This window comes from Strongylocentrotus purpuratus, unplaced genomic scaffold (assembly GCF_000002235.5).
Source record: "Strongylocentrotus purpuratus isolate Spur 01 unplaced genomic scaffold, Spur_5.0 spur5_scaffold_21, whole genome shotgun sequence".
Lineage (NCBI taxonomy): Eukaryota > Metazoa > Echinodermata > Echinoidea > Camarodonta > Strongylocentrotidae > Strongylocentrotus > Strongylocentrotus purpuratus.
This window is the reverse complement of record NW_022145607.1, coordinates 15,388,490-15,401,391: the sequence shown is the minus strand read 5'-3', so window position 1 is coordinate 15,401,391 and position 12,902 is coordinate 15,388,490. Positions and strand designations below refer to the sequence as shown.

At 38.0% G+C, this 12,902-nt stretch overlaps 1 protein-coding gene across 1 annotated transcript; it reads left to right on the top strand.

Moving 5' to 3' along the window:
* Positions 1-5,002: 5,002 nt before the first annotated feature.
* On the top strand, positions 5,003-12,532 carry LOC105443391 (transcription termination factor 1-like). The gene is made up of 10 exons (XM_030995142.1): positions 5,003-5,184; positions 5,738-5,814; positions 6,531-6,639; positions 7,024-7,102; positions 7,607-7,740; positions 8,631-8,799; positions 9,408-9,503; positions 10,157-10,225; positions 10,830-10,915; positions 11,572-12,532. The coding sequence occupies exons 1-10, from the start codon at positions 5,049-5,051 to the stop codon at positions 12,144-12,146; spliced, it is 1,530 nt and encodes a 509-aa protein (XP_030851002.1). The 5' UTR covers positions 5,003-5,048; the 3' UTR covers positions 12,147-12,532.
* Positions 12,533-12,902: the final 370 nt, after the last annotated feature.

Sequence of the window (12,902 nt, the reverse complement as noted above, 5' to 3'; positions counted from 1 at the left end):
AAGCTTGACGGTACTTTGTGAAGACAATCCCTGTTGTCTTGCTTCTATCAGATTAATTTTTGACCGTGCATTGTCACGTTCCAACTGTAAAATTTGATTCTCCATTCGTAGACGTTCCAGCTCTGTGTTCAATTGAGTTAGGTCACATTCATTAACTGAGGACCTTTGATGCTCCTTTTTATCCATGGTGAATTTATTAAGAGCTGTAGCACAAAGAACTTCCACCTCAAGTAGAACCTCAATTGGCACCTCAACTGACACCTCAACTTGGCACCTCAACTTGGCACCTCACCTGGCACCTCAACTTGGCACCTCACCTGGCACCTCAACTTGGCACCTCAACTTGGCACCTCAACTTGGCACCTCAACTTGGCACCTCACCTTGCACCTCAACTTGGCACCTCAACTTGGCACCTCACCTGGCACCTCAACTTGGCACCTCAACTTGCACCTCAACTTGGCACCTCAACTTGGCACCTCACCTGGCTGCACTTCTCGATAGTTCGCAGCTCACGTTAGCACCTAAAAAGGTGGCGTGTTTTGAGTCCGTGTCTTAGTATGTAGTTTCACGCTGGAAGCATGACCCACGCTGTTTTAGTTGTCCCGCCGCTGCCACCAGTGTGACGAGATCTGGTTCCATGAACTTGGTAGCAATTCCGAACGACACGAACCAGGTCTCGTCTTATAAATCAGTCAACTCTCCCAGACAGTCGACTCTCACAACTCACAACTATTCAACGAGGATCTCAATCATGCATTCATCAATCACTTCAATCAAAGTAATATCCGAGACAAATAACGACAACTTACAATGATGTTTGATCTTTCAGCTTACTTTACTGCATTCCTTACTGCATCAATACAAAACACGGACTGCCCGTTCGCAGCGTTATCAAATCACTTATATCAATCTGACCAAAATGTCGCCCTCTTCAGGTTAAACACTGTAACATTCCGTCACAATATCGATGGAGTTCGAGTCAATTATTTCCTGAGGGAGACTATTCCAGTCTGACACCACTCTGTTGCTGAAAAAGTATTTCCTTATGTTTAGACGAGACCTGGTTCTCTGGTTCTGGTTCTGGATTATACTCCGACAAAGCGGGATCCCGCATCACGTCAGAGGGCTGACCTGGGGGTTGACCTGGTGGAGTTATTTCTGATTGGTGTTTGTGACAAAATCGCAGAGCCTTTTCTTAAAAATGTCTATGTTTCGGGCATCTAGGATGTCATGAGGCAGGTCGTTCCAATATTTAACAGTCCATGGAAAAAAGCAATTTGAGTAAATTTTTGTGTTGGTTCTAGGTCTCTGGAAGGATGATGGGTGTGTGCGTTTAAGTTGGTGAGATGGTCTGGTTAAGTAGGGGTTCCAGTCAACGTCTACGAGGTTTGCGTTGATTTTGTACATCATATTGAGTCGGGCAATCTTTTGTCTGGTCTCGAGGTCAGTCCACTGGAGAGAGGTTATCATGGCTGTCACGCTGGATTCTCTTGAGTAGTCGGTGAGGCACATTCTTGCAGCAGCTCTTTGGACAATGTCAAGCTGATGTTTTTCCTTTTGTGTGCTAGGGTACCATGCAGTCGTGTCGTACTCTAGTTTGGGTTGTACAAGTGATAGATAAAGTCGTGATTTGACGTCAACAGTACATGCTTTGAAGTTGCGTCGGATGACTCCCAGTACTTTCTTAGAGCTCTTGGTGATGTTGTTAATGTGAGAGTTCCATTTTAGATCGCTGCTGAAGGTGATGCCCAAGTAGGGGTGGCTAGAAGTCACCTGTAGAGAGTTGTTACATAGTTTATAGGGGGTAATGTTTGGAGATTTCTTTGATGTGAAATGCATGGTAAAGCATTTGTCCGTGTTAAAAGCCATCTGCCAGTCGGAGCCCCATTTCCTTGAAAATCTTTAGATAGTATCCTCGGGTTCGAGTATTGAGTGATAAGGTGAAGAAGTGACTTGGGTCCACTCTTACTAAGCCCTTTAGAATTTTGAAGACTGTAATGGCTTTGCCTCTCCTTCTCCTATAGTACAAGGAGTGTAGGTCAAAAATCTTTAGCCTGTCTGTGATGGGAAGTTTTCTTGTCTCTGGCATCATCTTTGTGGCTCTCCTCTGAACCCTTTCAACTTTGTAGCCATCTTCCTTCCAGCGTGAGTGCCATACGATGTTACCATATTCCATGCGTGGTCTTACTAATGTCTTGAGGTGCCGGAGTTTCCATTGTACAACATACTCTTTGTTGTTACGGCAGGCGTCATTACTAGTGAGGCATTCTTTACAAAAGCAAAAAAAGGTTTTTGGTCTGCACTTGATAAGGATTCCCAGTTGATCGTATGCAATGTACTTTCCTTGTTTGTGGAAGAGTAGCCACATGTTTGGTGCGATCTCTGCTTGTCGGTATCTCTTCGATCAAGAAGAATGTACGTCTGCTTTTTGTGTGTATGGATGAAGGGCCTGGTTGACTGACATCTGTGAGCTCTTCAGAAGCTCTGAAGAGATTTTGTAGAGATCCGTAGCGTTTTTGATGACTATGCCTTGCCCGCGTACTGCAACATCAAGTTTGGCTTTCAGCGTACCTGTCTCACCATCGGATTCGCCCTTCCCATGTTCTGACCCATAGAAGAAGCAGCGTTGGATGACAAAGTTGAAATCCTGTTCAGCATGAGTGAAATATGAGTGAAATGCGATAATTTTTCATTTTTCAAAAAAAAAGAAAGAAAAAAAAAAAACCCATAAAAACTGCGGAATCGCATAGAAACATGTAAGATAAGATAAGATTAGATAATTTATTCCATTCATCATAAAAAACATTTAGATACAATCACAAGATATAAATTATAGTCAAAATAAACAAACATTACATAAGAGAATGATACAATATAAGGTGATCTGGACAAAAACATAGAAAAAGTGAGTAATTCACCAGTGTACGGTTGTATCAGTGCGCATGCGCAGACAGTTGACCTCGGGTCATTGGCTTTGAAACACCCGATGATGATGTGCGTGCACAACGCAGCGTGTAGGCAGTGATGTCATCATAATTTGCATGGGCGCAATCTTAATTTACGCATAAATACACGACCTCATAGGTCATTGGCTTTGTTTAAAATGGCGCACACAACCGTAAACTGGTGTATTATGTGAATGAAAAGGCAGCTAACCGTATTCTTGTTTTTAGGTTGTGCTGCAAAACTGTGTCAGAATTCAGCTTAACGGTACTGTCAAAAATTCTAAGCATGCTTGTTTTAATATGTTAAGCCGTAGTGCCTGCGAAGTTTACTGTAAAAACAGTTCTGAAAAGACTGTGCCCGGTCCCTCCAAAGAGCGGCAGAATGGTAATCAGGAAATTTGGGGGTCATTTCCAAAGGTTTGGAAGCCGTTATTAAAGAGGGGGCTGGCCATATGTAAATGGCAGTAATGGTAGCTATGGATAATGGAAAAAGGAGAAAGGGGTGAACATATGAACTGCAAGCGTATTGGGGATGATCATCCTATCATTTTAGGTTTTGGGGCGAAATAACTTCTGTTCTCTAAAAACAGTTCAGAGCAGTGTAACGATAACACAAGGAGTGACAGAAAGAGACCATTTGCAGGAGGTAAATCTAAAAAGGAAGAAATAAAGAATAATATAAGGAAAGATAAAAGAGAAAAGGATAGCATATATATATACAAACAAAGAATTACAAAAGGAAAGATACTAGAAAATGATGGAAAGATAAAAATAAAGAATAACAAAATGATAAGGAAAGATAGAAGGATAAACCGAACGAAAACATAATGAAAGTTATGAAGAGAAACAATAAAACAAGAAATACATATCGATTATCAAATGAATGAGAAGCCTAAGAAAATACCTGAAAAAGAGGGGCACATGACTTTGTGTTGCAGTCCCCAGAATCAAAATGGTTTACAAATGAGGAATTGAATTGAATTGAATTGATTTGAACTTTATTTGTTTCCAATCACAGTTAAAATTCCATTTATACATTGTTGTAAAAAAATGGGCAAAGAAAATACATTGAAATATATATATATACATTGGAGCGAAAAAGAAAAAAAGAAGACATTATTAAAACTACTAACATCTGTGAGGTTTTTGAGAACCTGTTCTCTGTGTTTTGCAGTAAGGCAACATGGGTCAGGAGGTAACTGGTACCATAGATACTTGCAGGCTTCTTCAAGGGGAGTTGTGTACCTGTCATAAATTTCCTCCTTGGAGAGATCTGTCCATTTGACCTTGAATCTTCTTAGTATAGATCCATACGGCTGCTGGTTCTTGCTCATAGTATGTTTGGAGGCTGTGCTTGGGATGTTGATCTGCCATTAAACGGGAAGATGATCCGATACATTCTTCAGCATTTCTTGTCCGATTTTAAAGGATGAAAACAGGTTTGAAGCCTCCTTGTTGACAATGATGTAATCCAGGGGGGACTTGCATTGCCCATTATCACTACAAAATGTGTACTTGTTATGACATGATAAAATGTCATTTAGGCTTGTGAGCTTGTTGTGGAGCATGAAGAAGGCTAGGTCTTTTGCTTGCCGCTTCCATTGACGTTTTGGGGTCATGATGTTAGCATTAAGATCTCCAGTGATAATGAAGCTTGCTGTAGGGGAAGACTTTGAGATGTGGTGTGTGACCTCATCTAGAAGAGCGTGATAGAGGTGTCTGGAGTCTGTGGTGTTTCCTGTTGGCATGTACACATTCAGCAGGATTATCTTGAAGGCTGGATTGACAAATTTTATGGAGACTCCAATAATTCTGTCAGATTCTGTGGAGATCTGTTTGATCTAAGGTTCTAAACTTCTAATTCAAAACCAGGGTGGTACACATATTGTTCATTAATTTAGATCGAGTACAGATTCTAGATCTATTTTAAGTTGAGCTTTCACATTGTTTTATCATTATAACTAGATTGGACTAGAGAGGTACTCAAGTTGAAATTTCTGGTCATTCCTTAAAGTCGTTCCTGGTACTGTAGGATATAAAATGTGAATACCAGTATCACCATTTTTCTTTTTGGATCTACAGTTCGACTCGATGTCTTTGTGATGGCGAATGCAGCTCAAGTGCAGACGACTGAAGATGTATTCAGTAGTGACAGCGAAGAGGGCTCTGAAACGGAGTGTTACGGGACACGTATCAACCGTCTCGATGCTGCCGAAAGACAGGAATTGAGGGACAGGGGTGAGTACTTTGTAAAAGAGAAATTCAACCATATTTGTGCTTGGAAGGAAAGCAGGAAAATGAAAGACAGATAAGCAAAGGTTTCAACAAGTTTTGATAAACAATAAGAAAGTTATGAATTTTTAAGGTAGAATCACTAATTTTGATAAGCAAATAAGTACTGTCACCATGATTGAGTAATGGACAACTCCCTCAATTGTGTTTCCTTTTTTAGGAACTAAAGGATGTTTAATAATCATTTGATATTTTAGTCCTGTACAACAAATAGGAAAGTTATTTCCCCCCAAAGCACCATAGCTGATTAACTACTCTGGCACTTTTTTAGAAAATCAATTTTTGGTTTTGTTCAAATTGCACTAATCTTAGTTTTTATTATCTTACTGTATTTCTGTTTTAAGTTTGTAAATTTTGGTTTGTATTGCTCATACATAACTGAAGGGGCAGGGGGGGGGGGGCAACATTGTATCACAGGAAGAAATATGTGGTATAAACCCGTCTTAACTTTGACAGATTTGACTGTGTTTAATATGATATTGTTTGTTGCAAATTATAGGCATTGTTGTGAGAGAGGGTGCATGGACAGGGCTGGAAGACGAGAGGCTGAAAAAAAATATGCGCCACATATGCAAGGTGAGTTTGTGTTCTGTGTTACTTTGTCATACCGTGAATGTTTTACAAAGACACATCTTAAATGCTTACATTATTGTATATATATCATGGTAATAAAGATTTAGGCAGCTGTTCATCTATGGCAGCAGAGATAGACTTCCAAACTAAACCCTTATTAAATGGGCAAATTAAATATTTGTTTGTCAGGGTAAGGAATAGTTATGCTCTAAAATCAAAAGATCAGCTGGAAACAAAGAAGCAAAAATACAAATCTGTTAAAAAACAGGGGGGAGGGGCTGTGAATAATGGTGGCCAGAAAAGTAGGAGTTGAATATTTACTTAAAGCTGTTTCATGTACCCAATTTATTTTGTACTTCTTAATGGATAAATTGTTTGGCTTAAGAGTGTTTAGCTCCCTCTTAGCCGAGTTGGAGCCTCAAGTTGTGGCGAGCTGGCGCGAGCTTATGGCAAGCCGTTTTATCATTAAAACATATTTCTTGATATCAAGAAATCAATTCTTGATATCAACAAATAATTTAATGTTGTAAAGCAATGGTAATTCTTGATATCAAGAAATATGTTTCCATCTTTGTCCCTTTCTATTTCTGTCTTTATCCTCTTCTCTCTCCCTTTAATCTCCCTCCCTCCTTCCCTCCCTCCCCGTCACACCCTCTCTCTCTCCCTCCCTCCCTCCCTCCCTCCATCTTCCTTTCTCTTTTCTATTTACTTTTCCACAGAAATATGGTATAGATGATCCTAGAAAGTTGATCTTTGCAGATGACTATCCTGATGAAGCCAAGGAGATAAGAAAGCTGTTTGATGAGGAGCTGATACACATGAAGCTCAGTGAGTGTAGCAAGTTTGACGTTTCCTTCATACAATGAGTGGATGTTTCTTTATATCCAAGAACTGACTGATTCAGAATTTTTTGTGTGATGTTATATTTCACTGAGGCTGCTGGCAGAGGTGGAAAAGTAATTGCATTAGGGAAATTCTGACTTTGGAGGTGAATATACATGTATGTTACATGGAACGAGGATGCATTCTCTATTCTTGATATAAATTAAGAGCATTTCTGATCCCATGCCTTGTTTGTTCTTGAGCCATCCATCCTTCCACGTCAAATGGATGTGACTAAGACAATGTAAACAGTGTGTATGTGCAGGGTTACTGGAAATGCCATATGGTTTTTGTAACACTTATCTTCATTTCTCATTTTTTGTAATACAGGAAAAGGAATCCAACGTCCTGTTTACAATGTCTACATTAGAGCAAGGAAGATCTTTGATCCTCAAAATTATCTCGGCAGGTGAGGGATGGCATCTAATAGTTCTCAAGAGATGGAACCTTGTAAAACAAACAGAAATTCTAATCCTGTGTTAATTACTATCAAAATACATTTACTACCATTTGAGCTGATGTTTGTATGATATCGCTGATCAGTTTCACTTTATCTTCGTTTTTTTAATGTTTATTTTTGTACTTCTCTTTATATGGTATTTTTCGGACATTGCCGGTATTGTCTTTCTGTGTTTTTGTATTTAATTTCATTATGTTTTAGCTTGTGTATATGTAACTGTGTTGAAATTTTGCAGTTCTAAACAATTTACGAGATATATCATTTACTCCGTGGTCAATGAATAAAAAAAAAGGCTATATGCAATGTAACTATTATTATTATTATTATTATCATTATTTTTATTATTATCATTATCATCATAATCATCGTTATCATTAATGTTAGTACTAGAAGTAGTAGTATTATAATTAGTATTATTATTATAATTATTACTGCTCTAAAAAACAACAACAGGTTTTCTAATGAAGAGGTCCGCAAGATGAAGAACCTAGCCGTGAGGATGGGAACCAAATGGAGTCAGATCGCCAAGAAGATGGGACGCAGCGGGAGGTCACTCTGCGACAGATTCAAGATCTCAGGAAATGGAAGTATGTATTATGATTATGCTTAGCATTATTTTTCATTTAACCCTAGATTCTGGTTTTTGGTCCGATACAAAATTTTCAAAATTGTATTTGAGTTTCTGATGGTATAACTCTATTATTTAATAAACATTTACTGTACTTGTATTAAAGAGAACTGTTGCTGAGCTAGCGCCATGAGCGTCCCGGGGGGGGGGGGGGGGGGGGGGGGGAGGTGCTCCTTAAGTTTACACGATTATTATGATAATAGCTACATCAATATTGTTTTCATGTCCAACCCAGGGGATGATCAGAGCACCTACAAAGTCCTATTATTTCCTCGCTTTATTTACCCCAGCTGCCCTCAGGTAATAATGATAATAATAATATTTGGTTATCGTATAGTTACATTATATTGTCTCTATGCGTTTCCAAAGAGCTGTCAAAATTATTATACAGGCTTTAGGTATTGACAGCATAAATGAAATCAATTTCTACGAGATACCAATTCACTACACCTATAAAGTGGAGAGTGGCAAATGTAGATTAATGTTTTCCCAAAGGACATTAGGGCAATTTCACAGAAACTGTTAACTTGTCAAAAATCATGAGATTGGTGATTAGTCGAGAAATATTTGTTTTACCATGACAGATATATTATCCTCCCCACGTTGGCTTTTTTTAGGCCTATAAATATTTTGTACTCACCCTAGATTCTGGTTTTTGGTCTGATGAGGAGAGAGAGAGAGAGACTAGTGAGGGTGGTCAAGAAATTGTTTGCTTTCAACCAAGACCAGGATCTTGAGCAGCTTTAGTACTTCAACATCCGTAGGAAACCCTAAGACCCCAGCAAACTTATACACAATTCTCCCCCTTTTAATTCTTTAGGGCTGACATTATTTTTTATTTAACCGTAGATTCTGGTTTCTGGTCTGATGAGGAGAGGGAGAGACTAGTGAGAGTGGTCAAGGAATTGTCCGGTTTCAACCAAGACCAGGATGTTGAGAAGCTTTTCTTCAACATCCCTTGGGTCAAGGTCGGGGACGCCATGGAAACCAGGAATGTTCATCAGTGCAGGATGGAATGGTAAACATCAAGTTATATTAAATAATGTATTTGTACAAGATTGCAAAATACTGTTACCAACGTTACTTCCTTACCCTGACAGTTTCTTTGACATTGTTATGTTCAGTCCAGGCCTGATAATTACCCGATTTAAATCGCTTTCCAGATTATTTTTCCAGATTTCTTTTCTTTTCTTCTTCCCCCTGAATCCTATTTTTTTAAAGGAAAAAAAACAAAACAATTAACATTTTTATTTTTTATTTTTAGTGCTCACCATCACCCCTGTTCAGTCATGCATTTTCATCACAGATATATGGACTGAACAACTAAATTATGCATACCCTTACTAAGAATTGTAATTTTTTAAGTATGTAAAAATAGATTTGTCCCGATTTTTATGTTTCTTAATAACGTGACATATTATAGCTTACATCTAAAATTATTCAAAGCCCCAAGTCAACCAGTCCACCTTTCATTCTTGAGTTACGAACAAATACAAAACACATCAAATTTACAAGGAGTATGAATAATTCAGTTGCTAACGGTACATCTAGGCGTTTCATGTTGCTGATATCAGTGCTGACAATAGCTCTAATATGCATGTCCTATATTCTCTCTTGCTATATTAGGATTCACATTGTATCATGGGTTGCCGCTGACTACCAAACTCGCTATACCTCAAAAGGGCGCTGGAATGTAGAGGATAACATCAGGCTGATAGAGAAGTAAGTTTTGAAGAACTATGTGCTTTGCATACATCACTTAAAGCCCCTCTGCACTAGTTTGGCTAGGAAGGATTAGACACCTCCCTGCATGGTCACTGACAGGTGGTTATCTCATCAAATCAGCTCTCAATTAACATAAGAAAAAGGGGACCATGTGGGATCAATGGTCACCGATTAGGCATTGTTTGCTATATAGAGGGCGCAAGTAGCTATAAGTAGTGTAGTGGGGCTTTAATACTCCTTCCATGTTCCAATTTGACATATCTGAATATTTGTTTGTTGACCGCTCTGGATACGATTGCTCTACCACTGGGTCATTGTGCCTCCATTTCATCTCCTTCATCATAGTCGTCGTCGTCGTCGTCGTCATCATTTTCGTCATCATCATTATCATCATCTTCATCAGTGTTGAGAAGCATTTTGATGTTCTTTGTAATTCAGAGATCCAATTATAAATTAAGTGCATAGATCCATGCAATTATGCCAATGTGTTATGCACTATAAACAAATGTTTAATGTTATTATTCATTTTCATTATTAATATTATCATTTTGCCCCAGATATTTTGCTTGGATATTATAATGTGGCATCCCTCGAATGTGGAGAATACACTCAATTTGACTTTCATCTGTTTTTCACCTATTTCTCTGCAGGGTATACAACATGGATATCCATGATGAACAAGATATAGATTGGATGGCTTTACTGGATGACTTTCCAAGGTAATATTAATATTTTCAATACAATTTTTTTTCTTTCTTTCTTCTTTGATAATGTTTAACATTTGTATTATATATCATATGCTATTGCATGTATGAAGAAGATGAAATATTAAACTAAATAGTAGTTTGGAAATAACAATTTAAATTAAAAAAAAGTACATACTTTGGCCGGAAAAAAAGATTTTCAAAGAAAGCATTTTTCAATGGCCAAATTGGAAGATATGAAGCACTTTTCTTTTTTGGGAAATTTGATGATTCAGTTTTTGTCCAAAAAAAAGAAAAGTATAATTTTTTTTGTATTTTCCAACTAGGCATTTTTGCAACTTTTGCGACAAACCACAGATTTGTTTGTTTTTTTTAATTATTACCGCCATGATGGAATTCATTGCCTTGTATGCTGTGAACAGGAGCACTGAAATCGGTATCCAAGACAGAGCCAGTGTCATGTTAGAGTACAGTGAGTTCCATTTAGGTTTAGGTGGATATGTACACTACATTCTACCAAAATATTCATTATGATAGATATCATTATCTTCATTACTTTTTAATTTATTTTATTTGTTGAGTGATTGTACAATATTTCTTTTTTTATCTTTTCTTCCAGGGTACCATCCCCTCAGAAGCTTACCTACTACTGGTACAGACTCAAAGTGAAATATGTGCACAATTACAGGTTCAAGACTTATGAGGGTATGTGCATGATGAAAATGGGCAAAGTAATCTTTGAGGATGCTATTTTATGAATATCCTTGGAAGAATGTATTTCCAATTCATCTAAAATCTAATCAATTGAATCCCACACATTGAGGGGGAAATATCAAAAATACTGAATGACTTATATCTCCTTTTTAAAAGTTTGGGAAAAACTGTTGTTTTTTCATTCACTGTGACAAAATATAATGTAAATAAAAGTGAAAGTATATGTTTTAAATGTTACATTGTGCTACAAGCAATTTCACTATATGTGAGGGGAAGGAAAGACCTTGCAATTGGTTGAAAATTGTCAGCAATTCAAGATTTTAATGCCGATTTAATGACAATGTTCAATTTAATAAAGCACATGTATTAGGAACTGCACTGAACACTTGTTCTTTGCTTGTTGTGCTCATACATATATTGTAGATTGTACATACAGTATTGTATCTTCAAAGGAGAAAATTGGCAAAGAGTTGATTGAATGGCAGAATGATTGAATGCTGTGATCTTAAGAAAAATAAACAAAGCTATAATGCAATTAAGCTTTTCTCCCTGTAAATCATGTTCAGAGTTTGAAAATGTGATCTCGTTTTATTTGTTAGGAGTGCATATTGACAAAGTCATTGTCACATTCATGTTTTATATTACAGATATTGTCTGCCATCTTCACGAAACATCCTTGCCAGAACTGAGGGAGAGACTGACCCGGGGTGGGCAGAAGATCGTCTCAAGGGAGATCGTGGACGAAGAAAGTGACTCCGGAGGTGACGAGACACAAGTTGTGAACGAGAGGAATGATGGTCAGAGTGATGGTGTATCCATGACAACCAACAGAGGAATATCAATTGAATCTCGCACTGATGGAGTGAACGAGCAAAGGCAGGATGGTGAAGATACAGAGGAGGGCAGACATGACGGACATGATGAAGTGGAAAATGAGGAAAGGAAAAACAATGATAGACGGAGGACAAAAAAGAGAAAGAAGAGACAGAGGAATGAACGAGGAACAAGTGATGATGATGGTGCAGTAGAAAGCAATGTTGAAAGGAATTCAAAAGATGCAGAAAACAGGGGAGCTGGTGGTATTCACAAGAAAACAAAGATTGACAAGGCTGTGAATGAAAATAGTTTGGATGAAGGAGAGAGGATATCGGACACAAGGAAGGAGAAGAAAAAGAAGAAGAAAAGGAAGAAAAGGCTTTCTGATAGTGAAATACAAGGTTGAACATATTCTTATAATACTTATGAAAAGGAGTAATGAATTAGATTCTCCTGGTAGAGAGGTGGGAGAATGAAAGAGATGCATAGATGGTGATGTAATCAGATTCACATAACTGCATAAAGACCAAAGGAGCAGCTCTAGTATTAAAGGGGGATTTAATAGATTCCTGAGAGCTTATAACCATCACTCCGGCAGCTCCTCCATACACAATATTCATCTTCTTTTCACAGGAGTGAATTTGACTAAAATCTCGGCATCGAACACTGTTTATCGAGAGGATACATGTATATCAATAAAATACACCAACCTGTGATACTTATTTGAGTGATAAACTTGGTTTTCCAAAGGATATCATCCAGTTTTTATCTTCAGATCATTGACAAAATCTATCCTCATCGTTTAATACAGTCTTGTGTGTTTAATATTTCTTGTGTTTCAAAATTGGGTTTAACATTATACATTGATGATGATGAAGATTGTTATGCCTCCGCCACCGAAGGTGGTGCCGGAGGCATCATGTTTTCGGGTTGTCCGTACGTCCGTCCGTCCGTACGTCCGTCCCGTTTGACCGTTATCACAATATCTCAAGAACCATTTAAGATTTAAACTTAAGACTCGGGAATAGTATTTATCACCATAGGAAGACGATCTGATTAGATTTTGGAGTACGTAGGTCAAAGGTCACAGGTCACAGAGGTCAACTTATGAAATTCCTTGTATTGAGTTTGTTAGCGCGATATCTCAAGAACCATTTGAGAT

Coding starts and splice junctions, on each gene's coding strand:
- LOC105443391 (XM_030995142.1), top strand. CDS start 5,049: ATGGCGAATGCAGCTCAAGTGCAGACGACTGAAGATGTATTCAGTAGT. Junction 5,185..5,737: donor ACAGGAATTGAGGGACAGGG/GTGAGTACTTTG, acceptor TGCAAATTATAG/GCATTGTTGTGAGAGAGGGT. Junction 10,916..11,571: donor CAGGTTCAAGACTTATGAGG/GTATGTGCATGA, acceptor TTTATATTACAG/ATATTGTCTGCCATCTTCAC.